General features: G+C 41.2%; 2 protein-coding genes and 1 long non-coding RNA gene across 14 annotated transcripts in view; 1 reads left to right on the forward strand and 2 right to left on the reverse strand.

The window, feature by feature from the left end:
* Nucleotides 1-4560, reverse strand: part of si:ch211-51h4.2 — a 116350-nt gene extending 111790 nt beyond the window's left edge. For all 6 annotated transcript variants that reach the window (XM_046050770.1, XM_046050769.1, XM_046050772.1 and 3 more), the window contains exon 1: nucleotides 4401-4560. In XM_046050770.1, the coding sequence (XP_045906726.1) occupies nucleotides 4401-4542 (142 nt within the window). In that variant the 5' untranslated portion in view covers nucleotides 4543-4560. The remainder of the gene's footprint in view (nucleotides 1-4400) is intronic.
* LOC123971756 lies at nucleotides 4298-20811 on the forward strand. Of its 2 annotated transcripts, none has more exons than XR_006825272.1 (3): nucleotides 4298-4410; nucleotides 20188-20373; nucleotides 20466-20811. It is a non-coding gene; the product is annotated as an uncharacterized LOC123971756 (long non-coding RNA). The 2 variants fall into 2 exon arrangements; XR_006825271.1 differs by having other exon boundaries at nucleotides 20469-20811.
* The window catches only part of LOC123971735 (inactive N-acetylated-alpha-linked acidic dipeptidase-like protein 2), a 580586-nt gene continuing 579128 nt past the window's right edge, over nucleotides 19741-21198 (reverse strand). For all 6 annotated transcript variants that reach the window (XM_046050743.1, XM_046050744.1, XM_046050745.1 and 3 more), the window contains one exon: nucleotides 19741-20009. In XM_046050743.1, coding sequence (XP_045906699.1) covers nucleotides 19763-20009 — 247 coding nt within the window. In that variant the 3' untranslated portion in view covers nucleotides 19741-19762. The remainder of the gene's footprint in view (nucleotides 20010-21198) is intronic.

The raw sequence follows: 21198 nt of genomic DNA on the forward strand, positions 1-21198 counted from the left end.
GTTAGTTTCTGTTTGAGCACTTAGGCTCAGTGAATGAATGTGTGTGAATGTTAGTTTCTGTTTGAGCACTTAGGCTCAGTGAATGAATGTGTGTGAATAGTGAATGGGATGTAATGTAAAAGTGGTCGCAGAGAGTAGAAAGGTGCTATACAGATACGGAGCTTTTACATTTACACACCTCAGGTCTCTCACTGCAAACACACCCTCTGGCCCCGCATCTTTCAGTCTCTCTCTCTCTCTCTGTATGAGTCTCTGTTCTGCTGACTTTCTCCATCAGCAGAACGTCTCATAAAGTCGCCGCATTTAATAAACCCACCCACGATTCCGCTTTCAAGTGCGCCACATGTGGATCGAAACCAACATTTATTTTAAAGGTTAGCTAACTTGGCGTTAGCATACTGGTAATGATATAGCTACGTGTGAAAAACACACAGTCAAACTACAAAAAGGAGTTTGCTTGGCAAGGTTGTTGACTAGCACGCAGCAGCTGGCTTGCTCCGACCATAAAGCTGCTGTTAGTGGCTCGCTGTGCAGTGAGGTGACAGATACAGACACTCTTACTCTGCTACATGGCACCAAATAACTTCATTGATGGAAAAATGCGATAATACCGCATACCGCTCAGTTGAGCCCAACATATTGCCGCGGTGGAAATTACTTCACCGCGACAGGCCTAAGCTGTGTGCAGAAAAATGCTCATCAAAATCACTTTCTGTGAACTGACCAATCACAGCCTGGATGGGGTGGGACATTGGAATAGGTTGACACGCTACAGCAAACTTTAAGAATGTTAAACTTGTTGTTCTGCATGCACGGTGTTTATTATTGATAAGTTTGTGATACATACTTTGCATGAACAAATGAGAGACTAACCACCATGTGGAGCATTTTCATCTTGCACAATAATTTAATGACTGAAAACAACCCATAGAAATGAAACTGCTGTTTTGTCCAATTGGAATTAATATCTATGAATACACTAATTTATACTTGTTAGCCTACTCCAGGTTGTGGTTATATTTTTTTATCAAATGGTCTGAAATAACAAAAAATGCATGCATAGATTTTATTAGGTAACTCATTGCCTTTACTGTACACGTACCGGTCATGCTTACTGTCATGCGAAGTCAACCCCCAAAAGCCCATTCTGAGCCAAGAAAAACCCTGAATACTAGATAACATCTCTCTCTGTGTTTCTCTACAAAACGCTGAAATGCGGCCCACCAGAATATCCACACTGACCACCACATACTGATTTTCTTTTTTACTATTTAAAATGGGTAAAATCTTTTATTTGTGACAAAGTACTTGGCACTTAAAATATTTGTAGTGGAGCAGTGGAAAGTCTACTGTATTGAAAAAAGAAACCCACATGACCAACAGGCAGCACAAACTCGACTAAACTCCAGCCATGATATTGCGGCTGCACTTTCACTGTTACCGGTCCCACTCTACTGCTCCATCTGCTTTTTCAATTTACTCACGGTAAAAAAAAATAATAATAAAAAATAAAACATTTCTCAAAACTGCACACATCATCTCTGAGATCATTCATAGCCACACGACCAACTTGTCCTGCCTCACTGCTATCGCTCTGAGATTCAAAGCCAACGTTGTAGCAAATCACCCTGACTTCCCTCTACCTCGCCTACCTAAAAACTACTCTTCTCAAGCTGCAGATATTAACATACACTGAGAAAAGGTTATTAACATCTGCCATACACACCCTCAGCACCCTATCATTACAACTAATACAACTGGAACAATGTTATGCAAACTGCATACTGTTCTCTGTGCAGCAGTCTGTGATTTTGTACAGTTTTCACTGTATGATGTTGCTGCTGGGTCTTTCACAACTGTATAATGTTTGTGTATGATGTTTCCATGCTTTCTAATGTTCTCAAACCAACTTGTGGCTGCTATTCACCCCTCAGGAAGAATAAACTAAACTAACTAAAGGCGTGGTTTGTGTGACTGTGGTGATCTTTAAGGAGTGTACTTATTTACAGGGCGGGATGTCCTAATACAGCATTACTGATTCAGTATTTTGAAAAGAAGATGAAATATAATTGATTGATTTTGGTCACACTTTTGTTATTAAAAATATGAAATCATACTCGCTGCAGATTCAAATCACTTTTGAATAGCAGTGTTGTTTATTATTTTAAATTCATCTGTACTGGATCAATAAAAAAAAGTCCATTCCTACACACTGTACGGCGGCTATGAGACCCTTTATTGTGACGACAAGAAACACCATCAACCAGCTCCTCTGTCACCACATGTTGATGGTCGTATTGACGAGGCGGGTCACTTTTCTGTGGGATTCAAATCCATCACTTACGCTCTCCGGACCTCCCATCATTACTAGAAATAAGCTGTCATTTTAAATCAGCCTGATCGTTTTTTATGAATCTCTTATCAACCCTCTTCTGTGCTCTCGCACCACCCCTCTAAAGATGGCTGAAGGACATATGGCGTCAGTAATTAGACATGTCATCATAATCTTTTTCATCTTGTCTGTGTTCTCACAGTTGCCGAGGCATGTAATATAATGACTCAATAACTTGTGTTACAGACAGAGACAGAATAATAAGAGTGAGACAGGAACATGGACAAAGTGACCTTAATAGACACTTAACGGAATTTCGATTTTGACATCTCAGCCATTTGACCACTGTCTTTGGGCATGCTACAGTCTGTAACTTTTTACTCACGAGCAAAAGTCTGACTACACAGCCTTACATATTTATGTCAGCAACAAAGTCTCATTTCATTTCATTTATTTACATCCAAAGCTTCTACTGAGGTTTTCGAATGAAGCTTCGAATGTCTGTCTATCATCACCATAAAAATAACTAAATAATCCTTCAACAAAATCTTCAGTTTGAATGAAGTGATTTATAGGATTAAATGTGTTAGACTTTTTATGTTAAGGAATTAACATAAAAATGTTTGGCCTTGGTGCCCTGCATTTCTGCCCCCCAAAATTTGTATTTATCAAAGGCCAAACTAGCCTTATCCTAAAAATGACTTCATTCCAGGCCTGGATGAGTAGGTTGCTGTCTGTAAACACAAGATTCAAAGTAAGCCCCAGCTCAAGAGTGAGACAGAACAGGGGGAGATCAAGCCAACCACAATGTGGAGTCTGGTAGCTGCTCTCCACAGGTGAACGATAACTCTCTTTGTGGTATGAAAGCTTGCTAAGCTAGTTGGCCAGCTAGCTAGATTGCAGCATTATATAACTAACATGCTAGCTAATGCTAGTGTAAAATGCCCACAAATATAGGCAAACTTGCACAAATTATGGAAAGAATTAATACGGAGCCAGGAGCTCTTTTTTTTTGGCCTGTGCTCCCGTAGCAGTTCATTACCACAGAGAAAAGCGAGGAGTGGCGAGGGCAGTGTCACTTTGTTCACTTCAAGTGGACATTCACCATTAAGCTCATGGAGGCATATGTATTACTAATAACAATATCGATGGCTATGTTCTACTCAAGTGTCCCAGCAAGCCGTGACAGAGCATGAACAAAAGCAGGACTGAAGCAACTAAACTGTAAACCTGTGCTTTTCCTACTGTGACTTGTCAGAATGCTGTCTTAATCTCTTAAAAGGCCAATCACATGCATCATTGTGCAGGTGAACATCAAGCTACTGCTAAAACATAAAGTAAGCTAGTTTTCCTCTGGGAAGAAGACCTAACATTTAACACACTGCCTACTCTGGGTCACTGCAGCATCACTGGAGCAAATAGAATCCAAGTTGCTCAAGGGCACCTCAATAGCTGCTGAGATAGGAGGGAACTTTAATCACTCACTTGATTATTTTCACCTCAGTAGTTTCAGTCACCTCACAGACTCAAACTTTCACTATCATTTCACTAACCTATAGACTAACGTTTCTTGTTTAACCTTAGCCATATTAACGTTATATAGTGTGAATAATGAGAACATTGGTTTTAACAAACAGCCCACATACACGTAAACAATTGTAATTAGGGGGATATTTGAAAAGTTTACATTTGGTGTAAGTTCAGCACTAACGTTAATGTTTTCATTAAATGCATGCCGAATTAAATGGCAAACTGTACAAATGACAATGTTTTGCTAGGTAGACTAACGTTATCTTTATTGCAGATTATTATTTCTGTTCCATCCCTAACCCCCCCCCCCCCCCCCCCCCCCCCCCCCCCCCCCCCCCTCTCCCTCACCCCTCTCCAGAAGACGTTAGATGGAGGTGTGGAAGCGTGTTACGATAAGTATATTCATCCTGGTGTTAGAAACCAAATGTCTATCAGTAACGTTATAGCTTGGCGGCACATTTTTCATTGCTTTCTGACCGGGATTGTGTGGCCTGTATGGGTGTTTGAGTCTAACGTCGTGATGTGTGTCGGTACTCACAGCACTGCAGGTAAATAAACCGCAACTTCCAGTGTCTATCCTGGTTTTTCCGGGTAATTTTGATGGACAGAGTACTAAGACTGTTGTCGGGGATGGGACAGGAGCTTGTTTGGTTTCTTATCTCCTCTGTATCGGTCGCCATCGTTTTCAGCACCCTGTCTCTCCCACCCCCCTCACTTCTCTTCTCCCGCCCTCTCTCTTTATCACGACGCGCGAACGCGCACGGCCCTCCGGATGCTGCGCGCTCCCGATGATGTTTTATGTGCTCTCTCTGTGTTTGAGGATGAGCGCACCACCATACGGCGTTCACATGAAACTTAGCTCAAAATAGGTGATGGGAATAATGAATTTAGCATATATACAGGGAACAGTCTCCTGGGCCACATGCAGCAGCATCCACAGCTACAAAATATACAGGCAACTTATGTGTGCATAAACCATAGAGACATCAAAACCAGAGAGCTCTAAGACATAAATACAAAAATTCAGCCCTTTTTTATTTCAAATATGATAGCTGATGAGGTGTAAATAAACGTGACTTGTAATGGTCCCACAGCCTTTCATAAAACACTTGACAGGGAACTACAGTATTCAGGCTCATAAGACACATAGGAAATAAATCAGTATGATATTTGTTTTTCTGCCAGTTGCATTTTGTATTAATATGTGTCCCTATTTTTATTTATTAAATAAATAATACTTATTTTGTTTCCTCATTTATGTATTTTCCACTGTATGTTTTCCCTATAGCAGCATATTGCTACCACCTTGACAAAAATGCTCAGTTCCCCTTCGAGGGAACTCGAACTCGTTTCTCGGATTTACACAATGAGTTGTGTAAATCATGGAACCTGTGGCTCAACCTCTTGGGCATCGAGGGGAAGGAGAAGGCTTTTCTCCTAGATGTGCCCCTCTCTCCTACTGGCCTGTTTGGTGAGGCAGTGGATGCTGTTGTCAGCAAGTTTCAGCACACCAAAGGCAGGGAGAGGCGTTTGAGCAATATCTCCCCCGCCGGTCTGGGTCCAGGACGGCGACGGCAGAAGAGAGACGAGCTCAGCCCTCGGCTAGCTCCTACCGCCGGAGCCAGAAGCCCCCCGAGAAGACGGGCCTGAGGACCGTCATTCAGTCTTGGTGGGCTCGGGGGAAGAGGTCCTGAGGTTTCGAGTAGGGGGGCCCACCACCACCACCCCCCCGAGAGAGACTGACCGAGGTCCCCATCCCTCGTGGCGGCTCAGGCAACAGGCTTCCCGCCGTCTTGGCACTCGGGACACGCTAGCCGCCAGCGAGCTCTCACCAGTCTGGCCGCCTCGAGGGGTTGCAGCTGGAAAACGATCGGGCTCACACACCGTGGGTCGCCGGTGAGTTTCCCTGGTGGTTCTCCGCTTCAGGGTGCCACCGGGGACCTACACATAACACCGGCCACCAGCCCCGAGGGGTTGGTTCCCTTAACGGATTTTGTAGAAGCATGGCCTTGCAAACATTTCTCCGTGGGTCCTGCGCACCGTAGTGGATGGCTACAGGCTGCAGTTCCGAGAGATGGCGCATTGTCCCCTGTGGTTCTCCCTCTCGCCCCCAGCCCCGCTAGGGCTGGATGCCATGGTGCAGACGTGGCCGAGGCTGCATCTGTATGTGTTCTGGAGTGGGTCCGCCAGGACGGCGTCAGTCTACTATTAGTAGCCCCGTTTTGGCCGGCACGAGTGTGGTTCTTGGATTTAATATCGCTCCTCGAGGGCCCGCCCTGGCAGGTCCCTCTGTCCCAGGCGGATGGCTGGATCTTTCACCTGCACCCCGCCCTGTGGCAGCTATGGGTCTGGCCCCTGAGGGGGAGCAGTTCCTGGAGGCGGGCCTGACGACAGGAGCAGTCGAAACGCTGCTCAGCTCCAGGGCCCCGTCCACGAGAAGGATGTATGGCCTAAAGTAGAATGTGTTCACCGCCTGGTGCAGAGAACGGGCGGTGGACCCAGTTACCTGTTCGGTAATTGTGATACTGGAGTTCCTCCAGCACCGTTTCTCCGCTGGCCTCTCCCCGTCCACGCTCAAAGTGTATATGGCTGCCATTGCAGCATTCTACACCCCTCTGAGTGATGGGCCCTTGGGGAGGCTTCCACTGGTCGTGCGCTTCCTCCGTGGAGCCAGGAGGATGAGACCCGTGACACGTTCCAGGGTTCCCACCTGGGACCTGGCAGTGGTTCTCGAAGCGCTGGCTGAGGCCCCCTTCGAACCCCTGGAGTCGGCTGAGGCCAAGCACCTGACCCTTAAGATGACCTTTCTCCTCGCTATCACCTCTCTGAGGAGGGTGGGGGATCTCCAGGCACTGTCGATTTCTCCCCGATGCCTGGAGTTTGCCCCGGGGAGGGTCAGGGCCATCCTGTACCCTTGTCCAGGTTATGTCCCTAAGGTTCCGGCCAGACTGGCAGGGTCCACGGTGCTGCAGGCGTTTCATCCCCCACCTCATGTGATGGCGGAGGACGGGAGACTGTCAGAGCACCGAGTATTTACACTCTAAACACACCATCAGCAACTGGATCGTTCAGACTATTTCCCTGGCCTATCAGGTCCGCGGTATTGCCTTCACCTATGGCCATAAGGGCGCACTGTACTCGAGGCATGGCGGCTTCTTGGGCCCTCCTCGCAAGGGCGTCACTCCAGGATTTGTGTGACGCGGCTGGCTGGGCCACCCCTCACACTTTCATCTGGTTTACAGTCTGGACCTTCCTTCTGCACCCGGCACCCGTGCGCTCTCCTCCTAGTCGTGCCGTCAGGTTCTGCACGCTGGGGGCAGGCGGTGGTTCGGCGCGGCCTAAGTGGGTATCTCGTTCCTATAGTGTTGTCACCGACGCAGTTCGAGTTCCCTCTGAAGGGGAACGTCTCGGGTTACGTATGTAACCCTTGTTCCCCGAGAAGGGGAACAAGACACTGCATCGGTCCGCCACACCTCACCCCGCCTGGAGTGCCTTGCTTCATAGAAAAGGGCTAATGTGTCCTGTGTTCCGGCGTGCTTATATACCCCTCAGGTTACGCCGTCAAACGCTACCGTTCTAGCAACACCAATAGGATTTGAGTAGTTTCATTCATAGTTCAGCCCTGCCACGCCCAGAGGCGTTCCCATAGTGTCGTCACTGACGCAGTTCGAGTTCCCTCGAAGGGGAATAGAGCATTTTTGTCAAGGTGGTAGCAATATGCTGCTGTAGGGAAAACATACAGTGGAAAATACATAAATGAGGAAACAAAAAATTTATTATTTATTTAATAAATAAAAATAGGGACACATATTAATACAAAATGCAATAAATACGTACATACCTAAACCGAGACGTTTCTTGTTGTAGCATTAACAGTTTCTCATTTAAACAAGATATGTTTCATGCTATAAAAACATATTTATTATTACCATATACCAAACTACTGCACATTAATAAGCAACGTAAGCAACATATCATTTTATCTTACTGAAAACCAAGAAATGTTCTCATTTTACATAAAAACGTATTTCGTAAAAACATGTCAGACTAACAACATATTTCGTAAAAACATGTCAGACTAACAACATATTTCGTAAAAACATGTCAGACTAACAACGTATTTTTTAAAAACATGTCATACTAACATTATGTTTAACTCTTTTAACCCTGATTGTACACTGCACTGTAACTTTTACTGTCCTGTTTTACCCTGTTTCAATGTGTATTTTTTCAATTTCCCTATGTTGCTTTTAAACTTTGTTTTATATTTCCCTGTTGCTTTTATGTTTTATGTAAAGCACTTTGAATTACCTTGTTGTTGAAATGTGCTATACAAATAAACTTGCCTTGCCTCCTTGAAAATATATACAAAAACAATGATAGAATGGTAAACAGAAGCAAATTATAAACTATATTCCATTGAGCAGTGCTGAGGATGAATTTGAGTTAGAGTTTAAAAGTCTCAGCCATGGGGAAACGCTGCTCTGCAGTCTGGCGGTGTAACATCAGAAACTTCTGTATCTCCTGCCAGAAGGCAGCAGGGTGAACAGGTTGGGGCTGTTTGGGTACTGTCTTTTAGTATCCTCTGGGCTCTGTGTAGGCAGGGCCGTGCAAAGACCTTTGGAAGGGCAGGTGCTCAAAGAATAAAAAGGGCACATGGAACACGGATTTAATTAAGGCTGTTCTCAAAATATCGAGACAGATATATATCGTTATGTATTCCTTGCTGGTATGTATCGATACATCAGCAACTGCTGTGGTGCAGTTTTGAAAAAGAAACACAAGGCATACCCAGCTCTTGCTTTTCCCAAACACTCAATGGTCTTGATATATTATTATCATGTTATAATTATGTTAAGGCACAAGGCTGTAATTAAGTTACTGTAATAAAATTCTACTTCAAGTGAAAAGTTTTTAGTCAAATTACATAAAAAGATCAGAACTTTCGATGAGAGTGAAACTTCTCTCTCTCAAACAGCAAGAACGAAGTGAACGGAGCACCTTTGATTATCTGTGTGTAGAAGTAAGGTTAGCTGGTGTCAGCCGGCAGCTAACGTTACTTCTAAAGGCGACACACGGCAATATACGCAACTACTGTGCATGCTCTCTTTGCGTCTTTCTTGTAAAATATAGCCTATCCAACAACCCACAACAAGCACATTGAGGCAAACCCCTCTTACCCGCGGAATCGAAGGTGTCCAGTAGGTGCTGCTGAACGGGAGGGCTCGTCACAGATGATGATGTAAATGTCTTTGTGATCTCCACATCATCAACACATTTGCTGATGTATGATGTCACTGATGATGTATATTGCTCAAGGTTGATGTGGTTCACCTGGGTGGCAGCCTCTGAACATATTCCAATCTGTGTCCAATCAAAACAGTCCTGTAGAGCTGCTGTAGAGAGTTCATACTTTGTTGTTGAATTGTTGGTTTGACCCTTTTAATCAGCTGGGTGTAAGTGGGCAGAAGAAGCAAAGAAATATGGTCTAATAGACCAAAATGGGGATCGGGGAGGGCTTTGTAGCTGCCAGGAATATTCAAGTAAACATAGTCCAGTGTACTTGTTCTTCTGGTGTGAACATGCTGGTGAACTCTAGGTTTGACAGTTCTGAGATCTGTGATCCTCTGCTGAGAGGACAGGCAGAGGGGGCTGGGAAAAACATGATCGTAAAAGATAATGTTTCAGACAGAGATATATTTTTGCTGTGGTCACTAACTCAAAGGTGTGGTCTATCACTATCAGGTGGTATTTTGTACAAATGTAGAACGACTTCCGTATAATTTCACTTTAAACATAAGTGGCACATTGTTACTTTCGACCCCGTCAGCTGGGTCAAAAGTAACACACAGGTGTGTCAAAAGTAACACACAGGTGGGTCAAATGTAACACAACAATACAAGCTAGCAGCAGCTTGGAGAGTGACCCAGCCCGATGGCCACTCTGTCTCTCTGTACATCAAACATAGCTTATATAGGATATGTTTAGGTATCTGTTAGGTACCATAGCAGGGTTTGAGTCTGCAAAATAAAAGGTCAAACCCATAGAAGGGTACAGTACTATTTTGAAGTAACAAAACAAGGGGTTAGAGGTCAAATTCTATAGAAGGGTTCAGTCCCTACATAACCATCAATCACTGCTCTCCCCGTAGAAGGTCACTGACCCTCTGTCCTGCTGCTACAGTGCTATTTTGAACTGTTATGAGTCAAATGCACAAGTATTGGATACTACAGTACAAAATGATTCTGTTTAATTATGGTTAATTGATTATTGATTGATTAAGTGTCAAACTATTGATTAAGGAAAATGCACAAAATTTGCAACCTTTTATCATACTCATCCAATTATTACCACTGTTCAGTCATTTGGTGAATAATTTGTCAATCCAAGGCTGGTATAGTTCACCCTTTAACATAACTCCAGCGATGCTCTCTCTGGTTGTAATTGTCAAGTCTTTTCAGGTGCTGGTTTTTTTTTTTATAATCAAAGTTAAACAAATAGTTGAATATAGGATTGTGCAAACTAAAAAAATAAATACATAAAAATAAATATACAAACTACTAGATGTGAAAACAGAAACAAAATGTGGGTTACACACATGTTTGCAATACTTCAGTTTATTGCAAATTCAGTTCAAATGTAGACCACATGAAAATGTATTAAGAGAAGATTTATTAGGAAAAAACAAAATAATATAAGTGCAAGAGGAAAATAAAAATTATAAAGAAAGTGATGAAAAGATTTACCGGATGTCAAATAGGTCTACTGTGTTTTTGTGACTCGCGTTTAAAGTAAAGCTTCTTTGCCGGAAGGGTAAGCGCACTGTTACTGAAGTGGTCTTTAAAGGGTTTGGTAGAATTTGTCTTCACACCCCCTCAATGAGAATTAATCTTTTCCCAAACAGTCGTGCTGCATAACATCTTTCATAAGAGCAGAATCGGTTGGGGCCTGTGTTTGCTTTCAGTTTAAGAACACCAATCTGCTGATCTGCAGATCAGATTTAGTTTGGAGCTATTTGAATGACGAAGAGATAGCATCAATAAAGAGATCTTTGAAGGAATAAATTTCCTTTCTGCCAAAACTGAATCAGAGAGAGGAGTAAATGAATGATTTGCAACCAAAGGAGGCAGAAGAGAGCCAGAATGCCACCCAAAAGGTTTTCTTCTTGAAGGCCAAATTTTAAGTGAGTGTGAGACTAATGAATTGTTTGTAGAATACAGCGTGTGGTGGGCAACCAGAAATCAGAGTTGAGCCCGACAGGCATCTGATCTTGGAGCCAAAAAATGAGTACCCGATGATTACACGCCCAATAGTAGAGTTTGAAATGTGGTAGTCCCATTGTCAATTTCAATTCAACACCTTTGACCTGGTTCTTTTCTTATTCGGGGGGGGGGGGTTCTTATTTCAAATAAGGCTAGAGATTATCTAGGTTCTTAAAGAAAGTGTTATGATAAAAATTAGGATACACTGAAAAACTTATGGGTGTTTTAATTTGATTTAATTTAATTTTAATTCCATTAACTCAGTCAGGTAGTGATATGGGGAGATATGACCACTGCAAATCTTGTTCTGTGCGTTCAAAAAGTTCCATCCATCCATCGTCAACCACTTATCCTGCATACAGGGTCGCGGGGGGCTGGAGCCAATCCCAGCTGGCATCGGGCGAAAGGCGGGTTATGCCCTGGACAGGTCGCCAGTCATTCAAAAAGTTTTGTAAAGTAAATCAGACAATGTTTTGGTGATGTTGTAGTGGGACAACGGTGTGGATTTGTACATTTTATATTAAATAAATTTGGAGCTACTCCAAATTCCTCTTTTCTTCTCCCAGAGAGGAGCAGGGGGGTTAAAGATCAACTTCAACAGACTGCTAAAGAGACCCCAACGGAAGGGGGGTGGAGAAGTTGCTTTCTCTAAGTGCTATTCCTGAGCAGCCTGATCATAAAACGGGCACCTTTTTGATTCCGAAGCTGATAACACGGTGACTGACTGTTAAACTGACAAAAGGGAAATTAACCAGAGATTACAAACAGCTTATCGAAAAGGCAGGAAATCCTAAACTGCACCCCCCCACCCACACACACACACACACACACACACACACACACACACATGTAACCATGGCAACTGACCTTGCTCTGTGTTTCATTACCCCATCAAAGGGATACCCCCTTTAACGCTTAAGTGTGACATAACCAAGGACAGCCGAACTTTAAATAAACAAAGACTGCAGTCTCCCAAAGCCTTACCTCTTCAAATCTTTTAGTTACTTGATAACGTTTGCCTCTATTTGAGTAGTTATTTTACCATGTTGTTGCTATCTGTTGTTGATATTAGTGCTGAAAAGAATCTAAATAAGTTACTTTTGCAGAGTTTTTATTTTCAGCAAGATTAAGGACACTCCATCTCACGTGTAACCAATGTTCACAATACTTTCTCACACAATTCCTTTATAAATGATGATAAAGAAATGTCATACTATACTCTATTAATTATCCAGCTTGAATTTAAGGCTGAATTCCCCAGTTCCTCAGGAAAGATTGTTTTGGGTTAATCTAAGCTTTCCTCATGTAACCTGAGCTCCCCCAAGTGGACGAAATAAGTATTACACACCATCGTCGGAAATGCCGTTAATGTATAAATGTCACCCACTTATCCTGACAATAATGTGACAATTGTTTTCCTGTTACCAAATGCTTAACTTAGAACGGTACAACTGTTTGACCATTGAGGTTTGTGGAAAATATTTGATTATAAATAGTTTTCTTTTCTTTTAGACATTAAAGCTTAGAAAGGCAGTCCCTCGGGAAACCTGAAACGCCCCCTGGGGGAACCACGCCCCAGACAACAAAAGAGAGACACGCGACGTTGTTCGCTCTCTCTGCTCTGCTCTTCCCCTCGTGCTCTGGTCTTCCGCTCCGCTCTCTGGACGCTTCGGCACGCGTCCGGCGTGCCTCTCCAGGCAACACCCTAAGAGTTCGACCAGCGCAACGAGGCCTTTGTTCGCTTGAAGCTACACACGCGAATTGCCGCGACATCGATCTGCCCCTCAGTTTGTTTTATTTTCTTTCTTTCTTTTGTTTTGTTAAAGTTATCAGTCCGTTAAGTTACACTGGACTAATTCAGGAACGACCAAGTTCCCTTTTAAGCTTGTTTGTCGAGCCAACTTCTCCGAGGTCAGACCAAGCCACGTGGTCTCGCAAGCGGCAACGAAGGAAACCTGAAAACAGCCGAATTGCCAGACACGGAGAACCCCGGAGAATCCCTAGCAAAAAGCCAGGATCGGGCAGCTAGCATGGGACCCGTGTAACAGGCCAAAGCAGGCCGTTGACAAGCCGTAAGACCTAACAAACATTCTGTGGTCAGGGATGTCCCATAATGTTAATATTTTCTTTTAACTCCTAAACTCATAGCTTACTTTCACTAGTTCTCTTCTGCCGTATGAGTCAAATGCTTCCCACAATCGAACCTCCATTTCTCATTGTTTAGCCATTGTTTATTTTACCTGTATTTAACCACCCTTTTATATCGCATTAGTTAGTTAATAAATTCACTGTAATCAAGAACTGTGTGTGTTGACTATCTCTACGTCCCTGCCAAGAGAATTGACCCTTTTAGATATGAGACTGACTGATTGATTTAAGATAATTTAGCGATTATTAACTAACTGATCACTAGTAATAATTGTATAATTATTAAAAGCTACCTAGAGGTCCGAAGACTCTAGGATAATAACAACTGCGGTGGTGCCCTTTTTAACGAGAGCTTATAATGAATATTAAAATTCATAATTGGGTATTAATTCTCATAAATGTATTAAAATTCATAGCTAAGTTTTAGCCATGCTACAATGGTGACCCTCCAAAATTAACTTTAATACTTGAAACTTGAAACCCGCGAGAGCTAAATGTTCATTTTTGGGCTTTAATGAAAATTAAAATACTTTTAGAGATGTTGGCCTTATACCCTGATACCTTGCCAAAACTGTCTAACATTGACATTATATTGGGAATTGATGTTGAAGGATTTGCAGTAATAAATCATCAGCGTATAATGAAACTTTGTGCTCCTCCCTAATGATACAATTCTATGACCTTTTATTGTCGTTCCAGTTTCCAGTCGGGGACACTAGCAGGCACAAGGGCAGATGCTGAACAGTTTCCTTTATTACATTAAAAATTCAACAAGACTTGAACAGTTTAAAGGACAAAAAAAACATGCCAGAAAGATCCCTGCTTAAACTACTGAAATCATTATGTCATGCAATCATCAGATGTTAAATAACAATAACAGTGTTCAATTTAGCTTATTTGAAAGTTACATTTTAAAACTTTTCATCAAACAATTTCAAACAAAACATATTTTAATTGATTCATTTTTTTAAAGTACAATTCAGAAAGCTAATAATAGTAAATAGTAACAGTAATAAATGAGTACAGTGTGAGCATTAGTTTGATGGTACAAAGGTTTGGAGAATTCATTTATAACAGTAACATCACAGATAACATTCAGAATTTTGTGCAAATTCCACAATACAGCAGTTTCCAGTATTGTCTAATTATATTATATAAAATATGTAACATTGCATATTAGATCAATCTAACTGTCCAAATGTTTCAATAAATACTGTACACAGTAAACAACTCATAGTTCAACCAAGTCAAGTTTTTTTCAACATGTGAGTAGTGGCCTCCTGGCAATGCAATTTTGTACTGCAAATCATTACATTCATGTTTAACTGACATTAAAATTGTGAAATCCTGTACCCTGTTACATCTAATCAATAAATAAGCCAATCCAAAAGAAAAAGAAAAAATGTGAGCAAAAAGGTTGAGAACCCCTTTAGATATTTATGTACAACAGTGTTACATAAGCAGGAAGTCATAGCACAATAATGAGTGAGTAATAATGAAATTCTGCATGGGTGTAATATCATGCAAGTATAAAACAAATAGTCAAAGCAGATACAGAAGATTCCTGTTGTGAGACAGACTTGTCATACTGTAACACACCAGGCCATCACTTTTCAACATGTTAAAATGTATTATTATGGTGTAATCAAGTAATGTGCTGTGTCACACATTTATATGTGTGCTACATAGCCTTACGTGGTTGAATGATGAATGATAAAATACAGCAATTGGTGATTGACAGCATGTCAGTTACACGTTCCATGACATTCACACAGGATACCTGATGCCTGTTAAGGACTTACAGTATGTTAAGTTTGTGCCACAGTGACAGCATCAATATACTAGAAGGTCTCCTTATTAGACAATACACATTGTACATGAATTTTATAGATATTTTATAAAATTCATGTACATGATTGTACATCTTTGCAGCTTTTCTCTCCAAAGGGAAACCCGATTTTGAATATTCAAGATGGTGATTTGAAATCAATGGCAGGCATATCATTAACTTTTTCATTCCTGGAAATGGTGAGTTAATAAGTTTGTAGTTCACTGATGTTTATTTTCAGATTGGACGAACATTTTTACCATGCGTTGGGAGTTTTAAAGTTAGGTTGTTTCTGCAGCCAATGCACAAACTGTAGCTAGGTTAGCTATAACTAGATAACAACACACATGGACAGTCTGTGTTATCTGTCTATTTTGTTTTGGTTTAAATCTTTGTATTGATTTAGTATACATCTGTGCCACCACTAATATTCAGTTTGCATGTGGCCTGACCACTATTTGATGCTCATACTAGTTATGGTGAAAACCACATGCCTACAATGACAACAGAGTGGTGGGTAATTGATCAGATTGTACAGCTGACAATGTGTTCAGAGATGAGGACCTCTAACAAAGCATTACATCAATGAAAATCTGGAAGTTAATCACTATGTTAGTATACAATTTGACATTATACTTGTAAATTAAAGCATATTTTTTCTGATAAAAGGCACATGATTTAAAGCAATGAATGTTTGTATTTTTGATCCCTGAAACATTTTTTATTTTCTAAAATCAGTATTGCAAGTCTGCTTATTTACAAACTGGACAATTAAATACAAATTATCAATTTGCCTTACAAAATTTTGTGTATCAAATCTTTGCTGCAAATTGAAATGTGATTGATAAAAAATACCATGTTTTTCAGACTAAAATTGTACTTATTTTAATGCAACAAATAACTGACTGTGGAAACACTAAATACTACAATTAACAGATTATCTGGGCAATGCTGTTGGTATCTTTCTTTCTAAACCATTTCCCCACGTTTTTAAAAAACACGTTTTTGTAAACTCTACAAAATTCAGATTTAATAACAAAAAATAAATTACAAACTGCAAAATCTAAGACCATCCCATGCCCTCCAACCCTTCCACCATGCTAGAAAAGTCAATCACATTCAAATGATTACAAATACAATTGTAATATTACAAAGAACGTATGAAATGCTTTTTTTTCATATTGTAAAATAGTGCTCTACTCATTTCTGTTCACACAAAAACTATTCTAGCAAACATCATGCCTAGCTACAAAAAACCTGAAGGTTTTATATACATGTTGGATCTTCCTGCAATTTGAAAGGATTGCTAAAGCTGCTGATCTGTGGTTTGCGGCCTTTGGTTGGATATGTAGAGCTATTTGGTTACAGCTTGAGAACCATAATCCAACAAACACTATTGCTCTTCTTAGCAATAATAATGTTTTAAGATTTAATGTTATTAATGTTGTTAATTAAACATTAAAGGTTCAGTGTGTAAGATTTAGTGGCATCTAGTGGTGAGGGTTGTGAATTGCAACGAAAGAGCGTAATGATCTGCAATGCTGTATTTGGAGTTGAACTGAGCTTTTACTTTGAAATATTCTGAACGACATTAAACACCGAAACAAAAACAGTGAAGCACATGCCGTGATCTGAAAAACATTTGCTGCAGAATCCATTTGTTGAAGAGAGAAAAAAAAAATGTCCCCAGGTGGAATCAAACACTCAACCCTTGAAGGATCCTGCACCTTACCAACTGAGCTAACCAAACAACATGACAATGCAAGTCAATATTATGGCTTATATTCTCATTGACCATCTAATGGTTGAAAATATTGCTCAGATGCAAAACCAATTTGCTGACCCCTGCAGTATATTACTACTTTGTCTTTTAATGTACTTAATCAACATAGTGATGAGCATCTACACTGCCTGAAGTTCTACCAGAAGTAGAACAAGAAGAACTCTGTAGCGCTATTTGTCCATTTTCAGCTACTGTAGAAACATGACGATGCAACTTGGTGACGTCCATGGAAGGGGGGACCCGTGGTTATGTAGATATAAATGGCTCATTCTAAGGTAATAAAAACATAATAGTTTATTATGCAAGGTCTTTACACACCACTGAAAACATAATTACCGGTATAGCTCTTATATTGCAGTTCTATCGATAGATCCTCAGAAATATTACACACGGAACCTTTATGAAAAAAAACATGATTTATTGCTCAGGTCTCCATTTAGGCTATTAAAGCCACCACATCAGCCTTAGCCTCCTACATCTCTTGTCATGAGCAGAGCAATCTGCTACACAATGACAGCGATCACTGGATGGTGGCATTAATTAGGGAGATAATGCGAGCAGAATAAAGAGAAAGAGGAGGCAGGGAGATAGGACTGAGTGTTGTCACTTAAAACTTAAGAGTTTGCAAGGTGTAGCACAGTCGTTGGGGAAAATGGGAGAGAATGACAAGTGGAGATAGCAATTGCCAAACAGTGCATAATGGTTCTAAATGCATCCAGCTGGAATTACTGCTATTTAATTTCACTTGTTTGTATTCTAAAGCATTTGAGTGTTTCAGTGTTCAGTGCTCACCTACTCTTAAAGATCGTTATGAATGCTACGCAGGACTGGGTTTCTGGGTAGCCAAGTATTACGGCAACATTTGGCTGATTCAGATTAAGATTAGAAGAGTCTTTTTTGTCTCAAATAAATACTTTAAAAAAAATTTATAACAGATGTTTAACATTTTTGTCTATTTGTCATTCTTTTTCTTTAACATCATCCCCCATTGTCTCCCATATTTAGTTGTTGACCTTTGTCACTGCCACCCCTCTACCTCCCTTTCTTGACCTGCTGCAGGTATACTATAGAGTAAGTACCATGTGCCCCCTACAAAGGACAAGGAGTCACGACTTGCTTCATTTCACCTGATAGCAACAAGAATAGGTGGTTGTTGTTTGGGGCTCCAGGCCAAGCCAGAAGCATTGAACTCAGGCCCCTGCAGTGCGTCCTGCTATGACACCCTCGTTACAGTGATCCATAAACACACCTAAAACAGTTATTTGAAGTATTATACTTTTAGATGCTGTTCGTTGACTACACTGCAGGATGAAATGATAAAGTTACATTTTTATTACTTAAAGCATTTGTTTCCTTGATGGCTGGGAAACTGAAATTCTCTTTTTTAAATGTAACGTATTGTTCTTTTACAAAAGCAATGAGCCATAGGATGACATGTCTTACCGTGATTTTAGAACTGCCAAAGGGTGTTGTTGGTTAGGCTGACACTAGAATGGCTAATTACTTAACACAGCCCTTATGGATAAACAGGTATTTTATATTTTTTATTTTTAATCTGGGTCTTGGTCTCATAAAATTGGCCATTCTGATGTAAACTTTGTACTTCCTTCTTTAGTTGTAGAGATTCAGGAAACATGACTTGAGTAAAAGAACATACTGTGTATCGGGGGGGCTGAACTACGGGAGCCTCCTAAAGGATTCTAAAAAAAGTTAGATTTTAAATAAATCATTTAAAACAATTGTATTTCAGTCCAAATGAATCACAGAAAGTGGCCCCCCGGATGAGCAATTGTAGGATAAGGATCTAAGGGCAATTTGCTGGCTACTCAAGCTAGCTGCTTGGTTAGCATTAGGTTCAGCTGGACCAAAGAGAGTTTTATTTGGAACGTTTTTTGGAGCTGCTTGCCCAGATATACCTTGTTTTGCCGGAATTGTCTTTCCTGTATCTCTACAATGTTGGTGGTAGGTGCAAAGTTTGCACGACCCATTAGTCAGAATGCCCACAGTTACGAGAATAAGACCAAGTTATAAAATACTGTTTTATAAAACAGTACGGGCAAACAAAACTATAAAAACAGATACTGTCACAAAGTGACACTGACCAAACCTGGACATGCCCAAGTTTTTTTTTCTTTTCGGTGTATCCCTGAACCACATGTAAACACTTTCTTTCTCTAACACGGTTACACCTGTGGAGACAAAACTCAAATAGCTTTACATTTTCCTTAGTATCACACATTTCAATTGAATTTTTCTTCCTCACTAAATTGATGTTTTAGTTTTCTCAAAACCTCCTATGCTGTGATTGGTCCAGGAACAGATGGAAAAAAGTTTTCTAAACAACAGATTAAGTGCCAGCTAAAGGGGAAAGTAATTATCTAAAAATGACTATATGCTTTTTACTTTACGGGTCTGCTTTCATAGGAAGACTGTACAGTGCAATTTAAATGACCCCATTGTGTCAATACTATTTGCATATATGAGAGCTACATTCATCAATCAGAAAACAGACTTATTACAACCTTTGCTGGGAAGATCATTACAGAGAAAGTCTTCTCACGATATTCTGGACAACATATTATTGCAATTGATTCAATATTGGTTATTGATCAAGCGTGGAATAATGGAAATAAATAAATAAATAAATGCATCGCTCAATGAATTAAAAAATAAAACACTTTGTAGTGTAGTTCTGTGGAGCAGTGTCAATGTAGGAATTACTTCTTATTCTCAGCTTTTGATTGAATTTGGAAGAGGGCAGTCAGACGGTCAGTTGTGTTTTAATATTTGCAGTGTGTTTAAACTTTATTGACTTGATCAGTGGCAGTTTTTGCTCTCGAGTGCATCCAAGCTCACTGGTGCGGCTGTGTCAGCCAAGATCATATTGTGTCATTCGGGTAATTTTCAAACAAGTCCAAGCCAAAACACACGAGCCTCTCAGCCGACCGGATGGCCCTAAGGATGAGAGACAGAGACTGATTCGTGGTGCTGTGGCACAATACTTCCTTATCTGCAGAGTTGTGTCTGACTGATTTGCTGGTGACGTTGCAGTGCAGGACAGCTTCCTGTGAGAACCTGAGAATGGAAAACTGAGGAGTCTTCCCTGGAAGGCTGTATAACAGGTTCCTATGGAGACAGAGAGGAGAACATTAATTAGTTCTTACTAGCGGAATATGACTTGAGAACTATGGCATTTCTGTCTGTTAAGCTGAGCTTGGTTTACAATAGTCTGTCGAGCTGATGATATCAGATAGCAATAAGTCAATATCGTCCATCGACATAAGGATGTCTGCCCTTGATACAGCTTGTAGATGTCACGAGGCCCCGGCTGTGAGCTTGCTCTGGGAGCTGGGGGCGTGTCTGCTGCGGGCTCTGCACTCACCTGAAACCCATCCGCAATCAGAACACCTGCTCTGTGTCCCACAATCAGCCACTGCCTAAATAGGAGGCTCAGACATCCAGTCCTCGCCGGATCATTGAATCTCCACATGTATGTCGTGTCAGCCCCAGCCAATCTTAGAATCAGTCTTGCATTGTGGTTATTGTCTGTTCCTGTCTAACCGTTGTTTCTCTCTGTCCCAGAAGACCTCCGCCGTCTCAGCAGACTACAAGCCAGTAAGCTCTCGGTGCCGTCCGCAGCCAGGACGCTTCCCGCTCCCGGATTTCCCTTCTACCCCGAACCTGGGAGGGAGCCTCTGTCCTGAACCTCCGTCCTCCCGCGTACTCTCCCCTGAATAAACTGTCTAAACTCTGATCTGCGTTTGGGTCGTCTCTGCCTGAAAACTCTGCCAGTAGAAGTCAAATTGTTTTATTCTTATGCCATGCATGTCATGTTTTGCGTAAATCAATTGTATTTAAAGGATGACTTAAAATGCTGTTTTAACTTGAGCAAATCCCCATCACATATAAAAAAATGCATTTAAATCCACAGCACCCTCTGGTCTGACCATTTTTTTTGTATTACAACCCCAAACGACAGTTATGTATGTAATCCTTGTTCTATGAATTCTGGATGACTACCACAGATACTGGATTTCCACCACATGTGGCACTCAGAGCTCTCCACTAAGAATTGAACGTTGCACGTTCTCGCGACCTTGTGTAATGTTCCCTAAGTTCTCTAAAGGTGATGAAGATCCCGAACCTTTACAGAACATCGGGGACCTTCTTAAAATGTCCTCTTTTGGTTGTGAAAGTGCTAAAGTTTAACATTCCCTAAGAGATTTTAGGGGGACATTCCATATTGGTTATTTTATGGTCACCTAGCAACTTTACAAAGAGGACGTTTGGGACATAAGCAGAACTTTCCCATATG

The sequence above is a fragment of the Micropterus dolomieu genome, linkage group LG05, assembly GCF_021292245.1.
Source record: "Micropterus dolomieu isolate WLL.071019.BEF.003 ecotype Adirondacks linkage group LG05, ASM2129224v1, whole genome shotgun sequence".
Classification (NCBI taxonomy): domain Eukaryota; kingdom Metazoa; phylum Chordata; class Actinopteri; order Centrarchiformes; family Centrarchidae; genus Micropterus; species Micropterus dolomieu.